The following is a 13,921-nucleotide window of genomic DNA, read 5'->3' as shown; positions in this document are numbered from 1 at the left end:
AACGAGTTAGGAAATTTAGATAAACATAACACGTCACAAATGCAGCACCCACTAAGAGAAATGTGCCAACATCCTGTGTAGGAAAACAGCAGACTGGTTTTCACCTGACACATTGTCAATTGCGCTCACATTTTTGCAAATGTAGTAAATAGAATAAACTGTCCATTGCATATATAGTATACCTTAGCTTCGACATTTACTCAAGTCTCTGCTTATTTGATATATTATTTTCGTCCCTCAGCCGACCATGTATTGTATGATTGTATCTCTTTCCTTGCTTTGTATTGAGATACATAAAATTACATAATTTTGTGAGAATTGGACTGGTAGGTCTGCCCAATGTGGTTTATTCTAAAAGGTTTGTCAGGGTTTCTTTACATTTTGATTACATCTACTAAAATTATAACACATTGACAGTGATATCGCTTTGAAAGTCTTACTTTGGATCCTTTGGGTATAGTATATCCTTCGAACTCCACATCTTCCATTGCACTAAGAAAGGAAAAGAAATAAATGTTTTAAACGTTTACAGCGCATGACACCATTCATACTTAGATCCCATCGATCTTGTATTTACTTATCTAGACGATAAAATTGCTACTCTTTTCATTATTCAAGTTACATTACTGTTTTCAACATTCAAGTTGCATTACTGTTTTCATTATTCAAGTTGCATTACTGTTTTTATTATTCAAGTTACATTACTGTTTTCAACATTCAAGTTGCATTACTGTTTTCATCATCATTGCCAAATCTAACTAAATCAAATTACGCCAACGTAAGTTAGCTGGCGAAGATGCATGGTAATTGCAAACACATTGCTGAGTAGTTGATGAAAATATCGCTAAATTTTGTCATTGAGGTAATCCGCGGCAATTAGAAACTAACAATTGTTTATTTTGCCGAAAATTCCATAGAAACTAAATAAAGACCATCTCTGAATAGGATTTCTGGCGAACCTTCCTCTTCCCTAGATTTCTCAGGAAAACAAATGAACATGTTTATACTCAATATAATATTGCGGTTTGAGCAATGACTGGCTGAAGCAAGGTTTTGGATGACTCATAAGATATTGAATCATTGCAGTCTTAAATGCATGACCTTCATCAATTCTCGCGTTCTCTCTGTCTCACAAACACACATAACACACACACGCATACGTATTGTTACGTATTGTTACACAGATGATAACTAAAAATGAATAGAAGATACATGTACTAACAAATACTTGCAAACGAGACGCATAAGGTTATTACTAATGCTAGTAATAATACTAACTTTATTTAACACTTAAATCCATAAGCCAAAATCCAGCACAAAAGGTGTTCGTGTAACAATACAATCCAGCGATTAACTATGGATGAATTCTGGCAACATGCAACGTGAAAGACTTCATTCAGTATTCAGTAAAATGTATTAGGGATAATAATAAAATTTATGTGCCTTTTGTTTTAGGTTCAGTGAAGGAATGTCTGTGCTTAAAGCAATTTTTACGTTTCTTAACTTCACTACAGTAAAGCATGAAATAATATTGCATTTCAAATTCAAGAAAATAGCTCACTTACGAGTCATCAATACTGTTGACCTATGGCGGGCAGTAAATACAAAAGGATATTGTATGAAGCTGCTGTGAACCAGGTATATACATCAAAAGGAGGGAGATACGTTAATAGCAACTAGATACGATTCAATATCCTTACTATCTTGCAACTAGGCCCATTCCTAACCCTTTATTAGTTTAACGGCACATAAACATGTGAAAGGTCATATCGTGCAAGGTAACTGGAGTAACAAGTCTTGCCTAAAGGCATACCAGGACAAAAACTCTTGCCTGACCTGGTGAGGATTTGAATCCCCATTCTTTTAGTCAGACACCATTACTTTTGAGCCAAACTAGCTTCAGAAAAGAAAGGAACATACCCGTGAGGGATACCTAGCGGTGCATGTGTGACGTAGCGCAGTGCTTCTAGTATTACTGCCTCTGCGTACGGCATGGCAGGTCTATCCTTAAGGCTTGGATATCTTTCTAATCCAACAACTTCGACGATTTCTTGATATATCCTGTCTACACACTCGTGATGATGCAGCAGAACAAGTATAATGCACAGGAGACCATTTCTGGTTGTAAGTAGTCCTGAAAAGGTGTACATTCTCTTATTAGAACCTTCTACATTTATTTACAAACTGATGAATGTGAATCAAGATTACATAAGAATGATTAATATGAATGTCTAGAGATATCAATTATGGCCAAGGAGCCACCAGGAATGGTCGGCCCCTCCCTGCCTGCCAAAGGATCTCTAGGACTCTTTCGTAAACTGTGGGTCGGGAGCTTGGGTCCATCAACACGAGATAACCACTTTCCAACTTCGAGACAACGTCACCACCGACAACATCACACCAGGTACATAACAAGTCACACAGAACCACTACTCAACCTGCAAACCAGCACCACAACTAAGACAACACTTCTAACACAGTTCCACAGCTGACAACACAGACAGCCCCAACAGTTTGTTATACAGCTGCCCAACAAACACACAGACACATATCTAACACAGACATTGAAACAACGGCTGTCCATTACATGAACAGCTCTGCAGACTAGGTAGACTGGCCAACACATCGTCTCCGCTCAGTCAAACGTTGGCTGCCCTAACACATGCACAACCAATACGGACAGTTAAACAATGATTTCACAATAGACAGCACATTTCCGACACATCAGCAACAAATACGCACAGCATTATCAGCTCTACAGCTGTTACTCTGCCCAACATAGATTGGGTTTACTCAGACACATTGCTTTTGCTCAGTCAAACGATGGCTGCCCGAAACAGCTGAAATACCATGCCTAAAGCCGTGTAGTAAACGCGACACGGTAAAATGAAATGGCACAAGTTACGCATGCGCTTACTTGGAATTATTTCATAGGGATTAATGTACAAGATTGTCACAATGATCAGGTTTGTATTTGAATCTGCATCTGACAGGTAGAATCTTAAAGAACTCTCTTGTCCCTTACTACAGGCATCATTAATGTGGATACAAAATTTTCTGTTTAGTTATTCACTAGTAATCCTGAAAACAGACAATAAAAACTCTAAAATTGCATGTCATAGTTCGGTACTATCAAACGTACACAATAAATGTGTGAACCACGAAAGAAACATTCTACAGATAGGAAAAGACAATTTTACAATTCGCGTACCACTAGAGCTGGATATATTGCGTGTAAAATGGACCGCTTACTGGCAAGGCTTTTCGTAATATGAAGCTTCAGCATGGATTTAACCGTACTCATTACATCGAAATAATGTACGATACAACTATAAATAGCAAATTATCGGGTAACGCTGTACGCAAAAAGAAAACCCAAGTACATTTCATTCCAAATACACGTAAACACAAACACTACATAATTCCTCGACAGAGCATGCCAATTAATCGACGATATCACCACAGCACATCAATTAGTCGAGCTCATGTGGATACAGTCGTACATTGGAATCTCTGGCAACGAAACAGCAGACAAAGTTGCACAAAGCAAACTAGGAGATCAAAACTCTATCAAGCTTACCTATAGCTCTACAGAAGCACTAAGCTTCGCACAAACATATATAGACCAAACATGGCAAGATTTTTGGAACTCCTCCACAAAAGGTAAAAAGCACCATGAAACCCAAAAAACCGTAGATAGGAACATACAGCTACCTAAGAGTACCTATTTAGAACAGAAAACCATAAACAGGATAATAACTTGATAAACTAAACTAGCAAGCAGTTTTGGAAGGTTTACTGGACCCAAACCAGCAACCATTAACTGCTTTAACTGCCACACCACCGAAGATCTACACCACGTATTCAATATATGCCCAAAATACCAACCCGCTCGGAAAATATTTATCAAAAACCAAAAAGAGATTGGATCACCACACACATACCCAGAGTTATTTATGGACTCTAATAAAAATAAACAATCAGCATATAAAAATATAAATAAATTCATAGACTCAGCAGGACTTAGGAACAAAATATAATTACTATCCCCACAAAACCAAAAGACCCAGTAACTAGCTAAATAAATTTAGAAGCCACCACATAAAAAACCCATAACATATCATTCAATTTTATAAAAAATATTAATAAATAATTCACTTACGAAGCACCTATCAAAAACGACACAAACATTTCATTCCAAATACACGTAAACACAAACACTACATAATTCCATTATATATATATATATATATATATATATATATATATATATATATATATATATATATATATATATATATATATATATATATATATATATATATATATATATATATATGTGTGTGTGTGTGTGTGTGTGTGTGTGTGTGTGTGTTTTAAGTCATATACCCTGATTGTAACACAGTACGTGGGTTTTTTTACCATTCAACGTTTGTTGGTAATGCATGAACAGGGGATCATTTTATATTTCAAATGGGATTACCCCTCCGTGTCTGGATGTAGTGGCACGTATTTCTGCATTTAAAATAGGTCATCGCACCCTACTGGCACAAACAGACAAGTTTTCCTTTTCAAATGGATTCGTCTCGTGTGAAAAAAAGTTGAACTAAAATGGCCAAACATATGAGAAATACCAGCAGCTATAATATCCTGGATGAAAGCCTTGATTTGGAAGTCTGTCAGCCACTGTGTATCTCCAACACTCTTTTCTTGCGATTGGAGCTTGAAAAGAGCATCGATCAATCCACGCTCACGTCCGGGTACGTACGTTTCCTATTATACAATCGAAACAGTAATTATAGTATGTTTTAGATATGAAAAGGTATATTCAAAAAATGTACAGCTTAACATAACATAACTTTTAATGACATAATAAATTTGAATATGGTAACATAGTACAATGAAACCACATTTCTTCGCAGCAAATGTTCTAATCTTGTATTATTATGTAAGTGGGATAAGTGATAGTTTTTACCAAATGCCATAACAATTAGACAATAAACTTTGCTAGTTCATATAAGGTTAATATCATTCAGGACACCTTATTTTCTGATATGCCTTTCACGGAATTGTATAAATCCTTGTATTTATTAAATACCTGTACTCGGGTTTCGTTTTTTGTGTACAACGATACCCGAGGGTGATTTATGTATATTGTACAAAGATTTCGAAATAGTGAGTTTAGTTCATCCTATGCGACCGCTCCGGTGGCCTAGTGGTTAGAGCGTTCGCTTCGGATGCGGGAGTTCGTGGGTTCGATCCCGGCCGAGTCATACCAAAGGCTTACAAAAATGGTACTAACCGCTGCCTCGATTGGTGCTCAGCATTAAGAGGTTAGTGTTAGGACTGGTCGGCCTGGTGTCAGAATAATGTGACTGAGTGGGACATCATGCAGCATGTCTGCGGCATGATGCCCCAGCGCTAGACATCACTGGAAAATGTCGCACTGCAGACATAGTAGCGATATGACTGAAAATTGTTAAAGCTATGCTAAAAATATAAATCACACACTCACACACATTCATCCTATGCCGCACATGCGAAGTGCTTTCGAATATTTCCAGCGCATAGACGATGTATTGCGGCATCATCTGTGTATAAATACCTCAACGATTTTGTTGGCACCCCATGACTCCGTTCCACTATATGCTTGTAATTAGTTGGAGGTGTCCCCCTATTTTTTGTTTCTAAAGGTCATTGTTTGTGATTTATGTATCCCCCGTCCTCCCAATTTCGGATTTCATGTGTGATTTTTTTTTTTTTTTTTTATATTTTTCTCCATCAGGGTTATTCTTTGTTTCGTTTCGTCATATTTCTTTTAGTTGTTCTTGCATGCTGGTTCTGAGACGTACTCCGCTCCCACTCGGTACGTAGGTCGGTTTCCATTCTCATGTCAATACTTGCAAACACTAGTGCTTGTGGTTGTTTTCTTGCCTTGAACATTACATGCATAAAACTTAGGATCGTACTCCTTTTCCCTTTGCAAAAGTCCAGGGTGAAAGTTTCCGCTCTCATCCCCATTTCGTTATCGGTATTATTTGGAAGTGACTTGGCCATAGTCATTAAAGTCCAGTGAGATGCTGATAGTGTGTGTTGTGTTGTAACTGTATGTTTTCCTGTATTGACTGGCACTATCTATATCATATCTTAAGAGTTTGGGGTTAACTATCTAATTTTCAGTAGTGGCAAGGTAGGTTTGGTAAATACTCCCTGGGGAGTAGTACTGTCTGTAATTAGATAGTTGTATGGTGGCTTTTCAGGCTGGGGTATAATTAATCATTGTCAGTTAGTGTTCCTAAGGTTTCCTAGCATTATAGGTTAGTAATGAGATTTTAGTGGGATAGTTTGTACATAGGTGCGTTATTTAGGGGTTATTCATTTTGGTTGTAATTTCGTGTGTGTGTGTGTGTGTGTGTGTGTGTGTGCATGTGCACAGTTTACATATAATTAACACTTCACTAAAATGAATACGACTTGGAATGAACACGGACTAGGATTCAAGACAACGGATACAGGAATTATTATTCTGATAATCATTCTTGTGGGGTGGAGTCTTGCGACTATTCTCACGATTGATTAATGTTTCGCGTTTATTCTTGCGATAGACACTACTTAACCTTGAACGGCACGTAGAATGAATCATAATATTAAAACAGTATATTACAATTTATATATGAATACAACTAGATATAAATATCGAAACGGGAAACGACTCGAATGAACATGGGCTAGAATTCAGGATAAAGACGTTTCATATTTCTAAGAAATATATGTAAAGGTATAATACTATGGAAATGACTCTGAATGTATAGGGCTATGATTCAATAATAAATTACAAGATGTGGAACTGAATAACTGATCGAGGGATACAACTCGATAACAAAACTAACAATATAAAAGGATGTATACAATAAGTATACTATAATACTAGAAGTGAATACAAGTTGAGGATACAACTCGAAAACACAATTAACAATATATTGTGATGTATATGACAATATTCAGATAACGGAACGCAGAAGTTCTTAATGGACGAACAGACAGACTTACAAGTTTCTCTACTTCTTTACTAATTACTGAACCACTCCCTACAAGTTTTCTAATTTATTTGCAAACATGCAAGCACCAAACAAAATAACTACTTCAAGATATCGTATGTTAGCATTGGAATTATTTCAAAGTATCTTAAATGTTCTCAACAGAAAAGATCTGCTACCAAATTGCCATAACTTGTAAGCTTAAATTAACAAATGGAATACACCACAAAGAGGCAATTGCCAGAATTTTCACTAATTTTATCCGGAAACATACAAACAACAAACAAACTTATACACTAGAAACATTATTTACTTATTTACTTATCTGTACTTAAGAAATGCTTTCAAAAATGAAACACTATCGCGGAATGCTAGAACTTGAACTTCTTGAAATAGTTAAACATATATAAGTATCAGTTCAAGAAATTCAAATTATAACATCTTTTAAAAATAATCGCTGCATAGCGAAGTTATATGTTTCAACTCGGTGACATTAGTTACCACATATATCATTGCAAAGCGAGTTATCTCCCTTCATAATTCTGCCGAACGTGATTGGGCTGTTATCTGTAGCAGTCATATTTATCCTAGATTTACGTAACGAGATAAAGCTGCACGAATAGCCAGGTTCACGAGTTACGAAACTTTGTGCATTTTTATCTCGTCGTATGACGAGGTGTGTGCTCAAACGGTTTTTAACTAATTTGTAGCTAGAAGCTTAAACGACATTTTTGTACGAATCATTTAACTGAAGTACTCCAAAATAAAGTCGTGATTTTCGACAAAAGTTTAGCTAAGCTAATTTGGCTTTCATAACTATATGAGCACAGAGACACGCTAAAGTGCTCATAATGCATTTATCTTGTGCAAGTTTGGAGTGTTATACTAAACAATTGCAATTATACTTGATGATTAAGTAGCATTATCTTTCCTTCTAATTAAACTATTTTCATTATGTAAATCATTAATAGTTCATTGATTTTCTATTTTTTATGCGAAAATATATCAATCATGTGCGGTCTGCTTGGAATTTTGTCACTCATAAAGAAAACCACGTATAATCCATATTTATTTGTAAATTCCTTTATCTTTTACCGCTTATAAAAACAAAAGATTGTAAAAACAATTGTCAGTACCTTGTGCGAAAAGAAGTATTTATCCAGCAGCTCCCTTTTAGCCCCTATTGTACGTCTGTATCTCCGACCCACTTCCACCGGCATGAAACGTAAAAAAGGGAACGCAGAGAGCGTAACCTCTGTCGACATCTCAAATATATCGTTGACGTTGTTGTCGTATTCCCATATTAAATCTGCATCAAATTCGTCCACAATGGATCCAGTTAACTGAGTATGAAATTGAGTCACGTTGATGATATCCAACCTCTCAAACCCCGTTAAAAGTTTCAATGGTAGAATATACATTTGATTCCATGTTTCTGGTATAAATAAGCATAAAGAACCATACCAACGTTGTCGAGATTGATATTTCTAAAATAAGCATGTTTCATAAGCTACGCAACTATCCAAGTAAAAACCCGAACAGGCATTCGAATTTTCAAAATTAATACTAAGATAACATATAGGTCATACGATATTTTATGGGTAATACGATATTCTGTGGGTCATGCGATATTCTAGGGATAATATGATATTCTCTGGGAACGATATTCTATGGGTAATACGCTATTCTATAGGTCATACTTAATACGATATTCTATGGGTAATACGATATTCTATGGGTCATATGGTATTCTATGAGTAATACGATATTCTATAGGTAATACGATATTATATGGGCAATATGATATTATATGGGTAACGATATTACATGTGTGATACGATATTCTATAGGTCATACGTAATACGATATTCTCTGGGTAACAATATTATATCGGTAATACGATATTCTATAGGTCATACGACATTATATGTGTAATACGATATTCTGTGGGTAATACGATATTATGTGAGTCATACGATATTCACTGGGTAACACGATATTATCTGGGTAACGATATTCTATGGGTAAAATACGTTCTTCTATAGATCATACGTAATACGATATTCTATGGGTAATACGATATTCTATGGATCATATGATATTCTATGGGTCATATGATATTCTATGAGGAATACGATATTCTCTGGGTAACGATGTTCTATAGGTAATACGATATTCTATGGGTAATATGATATTCTATGGGTAACGATATTACATGTGTAATACGATATTCTATAGGTCATACGTAATACGATATTCTCTGGGTAACAATATTATATGGGTAATACGATATTATATAGGTCATACGATATTATATGTGAAATACGATATTCTGTGGGTAATATACGATGTTCACTTGGTAATACGATATTCTCTAGGCAACGATATTCTAGGAGTAAAATACGTTCTTCTATAGATCATACGAAATACGATATTCTCTGGGTAACGATAGTACATGGGTAATACGATATTCTATGGGCAATACGATTTTCTATTGGTCATAAAATATTATATGAGTAATAGGAAATTCTCTGGGTAATACGATATTCTATGGGTAATACGATATTCTCTGCGTAACGATATTATATCGGTGATACGATATTATATAGGCCATACGTAATACGATGTTCTCTGGGTAACAATATTCTAAAGGTAATACGATATTATATAGTTCATACGATCTTCTATAGGCCATACGATTTTCTTTTTGTGAGTGCGTTTCTAAACATTTTAGTCGGAGTTTAGATCAACAATTTTAAAAGGATGAGGAATTCAATCATTTCATAAATATTTTGTGACATTAATGTGATTATAACATATAGAGAAGTTTGATCATAAAAACATACCGTTACACGCGCTGACAACTATCATATTTAAAAGCGTTTTTCATATCAGACATTTTAATAGACAGCTTGTACTTAGAATGTTCATTTTTATATAGAAACTCTAACTTAGCTTTTCAAATGTTGGAGTTTGATCGAATGTCAAGGTCTAGTTACCCATGTTTTCTTCTCGTGGGTCGGTGGTTCTTTCCGGGGCTTTCCTCCACCATTAATACTGGCCGCCATGTATAGCCTATCGGGTGCTGAAAATTGGCGTTAAACCCTACAACAACAACAACAACAACAATAACAGCCAATATTTCATTTTTAGTTTTGTATACTCGTTTGTATTAAAACCCTTACAGCTGAATTAGCACACTTTCACTTCGGGATATCTTTTATGATTAGTGCTCCTTAAAAATGGATTACTTTTGAATGCAGAATAGTTATTTAACCCAAACTATTCAGTGCCAAGCACGACAATGAATCCTTACATATGCTTTCGTAAAACAACCGAATATAGAATGCAAAAAAATACAATGCATCTATTGGAATGATAGATTCACATGATCCAATCATCTATTTAAAACTGAACCAATACATCGGTTGATTTTAAGTAACAAAACTAATAAAACGTTTAAGGTTACAGAAGCTGAAAAAAGAGATGTTTTGCCATCAACATGACCTATAGCTGACCTAAGTCAGTGTGGACACGTGTATATGTAGTTCTTAACTTTGTCTTAAGTTCCTTTCACATACCTCGCATTCCTGTCTAATTGGCCTTAAGGTCCGGTTGTCTCTTAGTAGGTGTTAAAAGAGGGACACTAATTAAGAAAGATACACATATGCATACAGAGAGAGAGAGAGAGAGAGATTACCAGAATCCCTATGAGGTTGGTCAGTGAGCGGGAGAGTAATGTCTTTGGGTCGAAATCTTTTCCTCCTAAATCTGATATACTCTTCACCAACATCTCCAACTCTTCATGTGCCATGCTTTCAAACTGCTGGACGCCTTCCCCGTACATGTTCAGGCCTTTGTACATCATCTTCCTCAACCGGGTGAAAGTCTGTCCGTATTTTCCTTCAAAATAATGATTATAACGAGGTTCAGAACAACGAGGGGAACAGTGAGTAAGATTAGAAGGTGGAACGGAATGGGAAGATAGAAGCCTTTGACAACTATTGGTGGATCTTGGTTTGCCTGGAGCTGTTACCACAAACATGCATATATATATATATATATATATATATATATATATATATATATATATATATATATATATATATATATATATATATATATATATATATATATATATATATATATATATATATATATATATATATATGGCCTGAATAGGTAGGTATATCTTCATAACTAACAATCAGTTTTATTTTGTTCTCGTCTGACTACGCTCAGCTCTCATAATTTGCCTATGCTGCGGTTTTATTTTCCTCCTGAAGGTGTCTTTGGTATAGTGGTATTACCATTTGTAGACGTTAATGTTTGCTTATTTGTACACTTGTCTTTGAGAAACTTTCGAAGCAATGCTTCTCGTTCATTGTTCCGTTTTTTGATTTAACACTATACGTCAATAGAAGCTCTGTGGTGCATATAATCTGATGTTAGCTTGAAACTGCCTATTCAAATCAACGATCTTTCGGCGTCTTTATACTGGACTATTCTATAAGATCTTATACATCGTTTTGCTTCCAGTTGGTTCCAGTCTTCATGGTATTATTGGCAGACTCTGCATCCACTTACTTACCCTTGCGAGAAAGTTAACTTGATCTTTCAGAATTGGTAACATTCGTTTTTCGAAGTATGACTGGAAACCTGATTCATTGTCCGAAATGGCATATCTTGCATATTTTATTCTTGCTTCTAATACTAAACAATTATCGGTCTGTGAAATTCCTTCGTCACCGAAAAGGGTGTTTGCATATTGACTGTCTTCCACATTTGACGCTGATACTAATTTTGAATGCATAAGTGAAATTTTTATTCAAGTGAAGTGTACAAACAATCTGTGTCGCTCCAGGGAATGACCACGTTTTTAACGTTTACAAAACGCAGTCTCGCCATTTGAACCGACAGTCAAGTTTTATATTTCTTCATCTGTGAAATGACTGGCAATTTGTGAAAAGAAAGTATTGTAGGTTTCAAAATCAGACTTACCACATAGAAAAGATGGGCCGAAATAATAGGAGACTCTCCGGTCTCCTCAAATTTAGGCATAACAAATTGTTTTAGATTTGACATAAACAGAAAAAGAAATCTGTGAAGTGGGCTCTTAAAATGTTAAAAATAATATACATAATGTACATATACATAAAAAGCAATGAGAAGATGGATAACATGTTCTTGTAATATTTCCAGCCTATCATTTTTGGGGTTTAAATACAAGACAATATAAGAAAGATAAAATATGATTTATTTAACGCCTTGATTGAAAACAAAAGTTCAGCATCAGTTATTGGGAGCTTATTACCGATATTAAAACTACACTTGAGTGATGACAATATATTTGATTTGCAACACATCAGTCACAACATTAATACAGTAAAGTAAATCATTTTATTCTTTGCAAATTACGAAATCATCTGACAATCAATTTGCTGAGATGAATACTATAATGAGAGAGAGAGAGAGAGAGAGAGAGAGAGAGAGAGAGAGAGAGAATGGAAAATTTGTGTTATCGAGGTAATGGAATTCGTTACCGAACATGTTATTCTGGCATTCCGTACATTTTCTTACTTTGATTCATTGTATTACATTACACTTACCATTTTCAACATATATACCAGTATGCAATCGGCAACTAATAACATCGAGCTGGTCAAATTATCTTATCAAAGACTCACTTATAAGACGGAAAAATAGAATGTTAATTTAAGGACTAAAAATCACCAATTAGTAATTAGTAACCTACATTAATCAATCAGATAATAACGGTAATGATAACACGCAATTAATACTGAAAAACATCTACTTTACCAAGTTTAAAAGACTTTAATATATGTACCGTTATTAATTAGGTTTTACAATTGATGTTGATAACATTACAAAATCATGACATATATACGCATGAGAACGTGTTATTTATTATTCAAATCGTTTATTTCATATTTCCTTTTCACATTTGATAGCATATTAAGGAAGTAGTGCTTTTCTTTTGAATGACAACAATGGATAAATTGTATAAGAAATTTGAATTTTATGTAGATACTATATAATGATAAACACAGATAACAGGTGGTTTGCATATTCAAATGAAAGGTTGCACTGGCAGCTCAAAGCATTTTCAATGACACTATACTAATAATATACTTTTTCCTTTGTTGAGTTCCATAGCTGTTTTGGTTGCTCTCGTTCCTCCTTTTGTTCCTTTTGGGTGGGGAAAATCGTTATTTCTGCGACATGGCTTTGTTCTTCTTTCTCTAAAATTGTTGGGAAGTTTTTCTTCATGTGTTCTGTCATTACGCAAATCCTGCATTTTCGATAGTATATGCATCCCCATACCAGGATTTTACTGGAAACCTGTGTAAGAAGATGACTGGCTTCGTATTCTTCAGTTCCGTTTTTTCTGTTTCCAGGGTCCTTATCCCGTTGTTTGTTAAAGTACAGAGATATGTGTCCATTCTAGCATTTGTGACTTAGAACTTTTTTCAAACTTTTCTATTGTTGCCTACAGAATAATTCTAGCAGCAAGTCGAAGTAGTGTGGTTCTCCAGTCTCTTTTTTCATTTTCCGTAATATTGGTGATAGTTCTTTTACCGCTACTTGTTTCCCCTCCAATAACCTTTTCTCCCTACGGGATTACTGGCTAGTTTCCCAGTGGTCTTAAAATATAGCCCGTTTTCCCTTTCTATTTAGCCCGTCAGTTAATTTAGTAAAGTCTTTGTTTACCCATATAATAGCTTTCAGTTTTGATACCACTGAAGGTCTTCTTGCCAATCAGATTCCTGATAATCTGTTTCTTAGGTACCCATTTTATAAGCGCATTCCAGGAACGAGCCTTCTGTTGTTTCAGCTCTTCTTGTTTTTAAATATTTCTCCAA

At 35.2% G+C, this 13,921-nt stretch overlaps 1 protein-coding gene across 1 annotated transcript in view; it reads right to left on the bottom strand.

Moving 5' to 3' along the window:
* Positions 1–13,921, bottom strand: part of LOC149777736 (steroid 17-alpha-hydroxylase/17,20 lyase-like) — a 31,386-nt gene that overhangs the window by 2,710 nt on the left and 14,755 nt on the right. The window contains exons 2-6 of the mRNA XM_089938783.1: positions 10,738–10,940; positions 8,174–8,380; positions 4,635–4,773; positions 1,921–2,134; positions 441–492 (exon numbers count right to left, since the gene is read on the bottom strand). Of these exons, the coding sequence (XP_089794909.1) occupies positions 441–492; positions 1,921–2,134; positions 4,635–4,773; positions 8,174–8,380; positions 10,738–10,940 (815 nt within the window). The remainder of the gene's footprint in view (positions 1–440; positions 493–1,920; positions 2,135–4,634; positions 4,774–8,173; positions 8,381–10,737; positions 10,941–13,921) is intronic.

The sequence above is a fragment of the Sinohyriopsis cumingii genome, chromosome 17 (genome assembly GCF_028554795.1).
Source record: "Sinohyriopsis cumingii isolate HCF-2022 chromosome 17, ASM2855479v2, whole genome shotgun sequence".
Classification (NCBI taxonomy): domain Eukaryota; kingdom Metazoa; phylum Mollusca; class Bivalvia; order Unionida; family Unionidae; genus Sinohyriopsis; species Sinohyriopsis cumingii.
The sequence above is the reverse complement of the archived record's forward strand: the minus strand, read 5'-3'. Positions and strand labels throughout refer to the sequence as shown.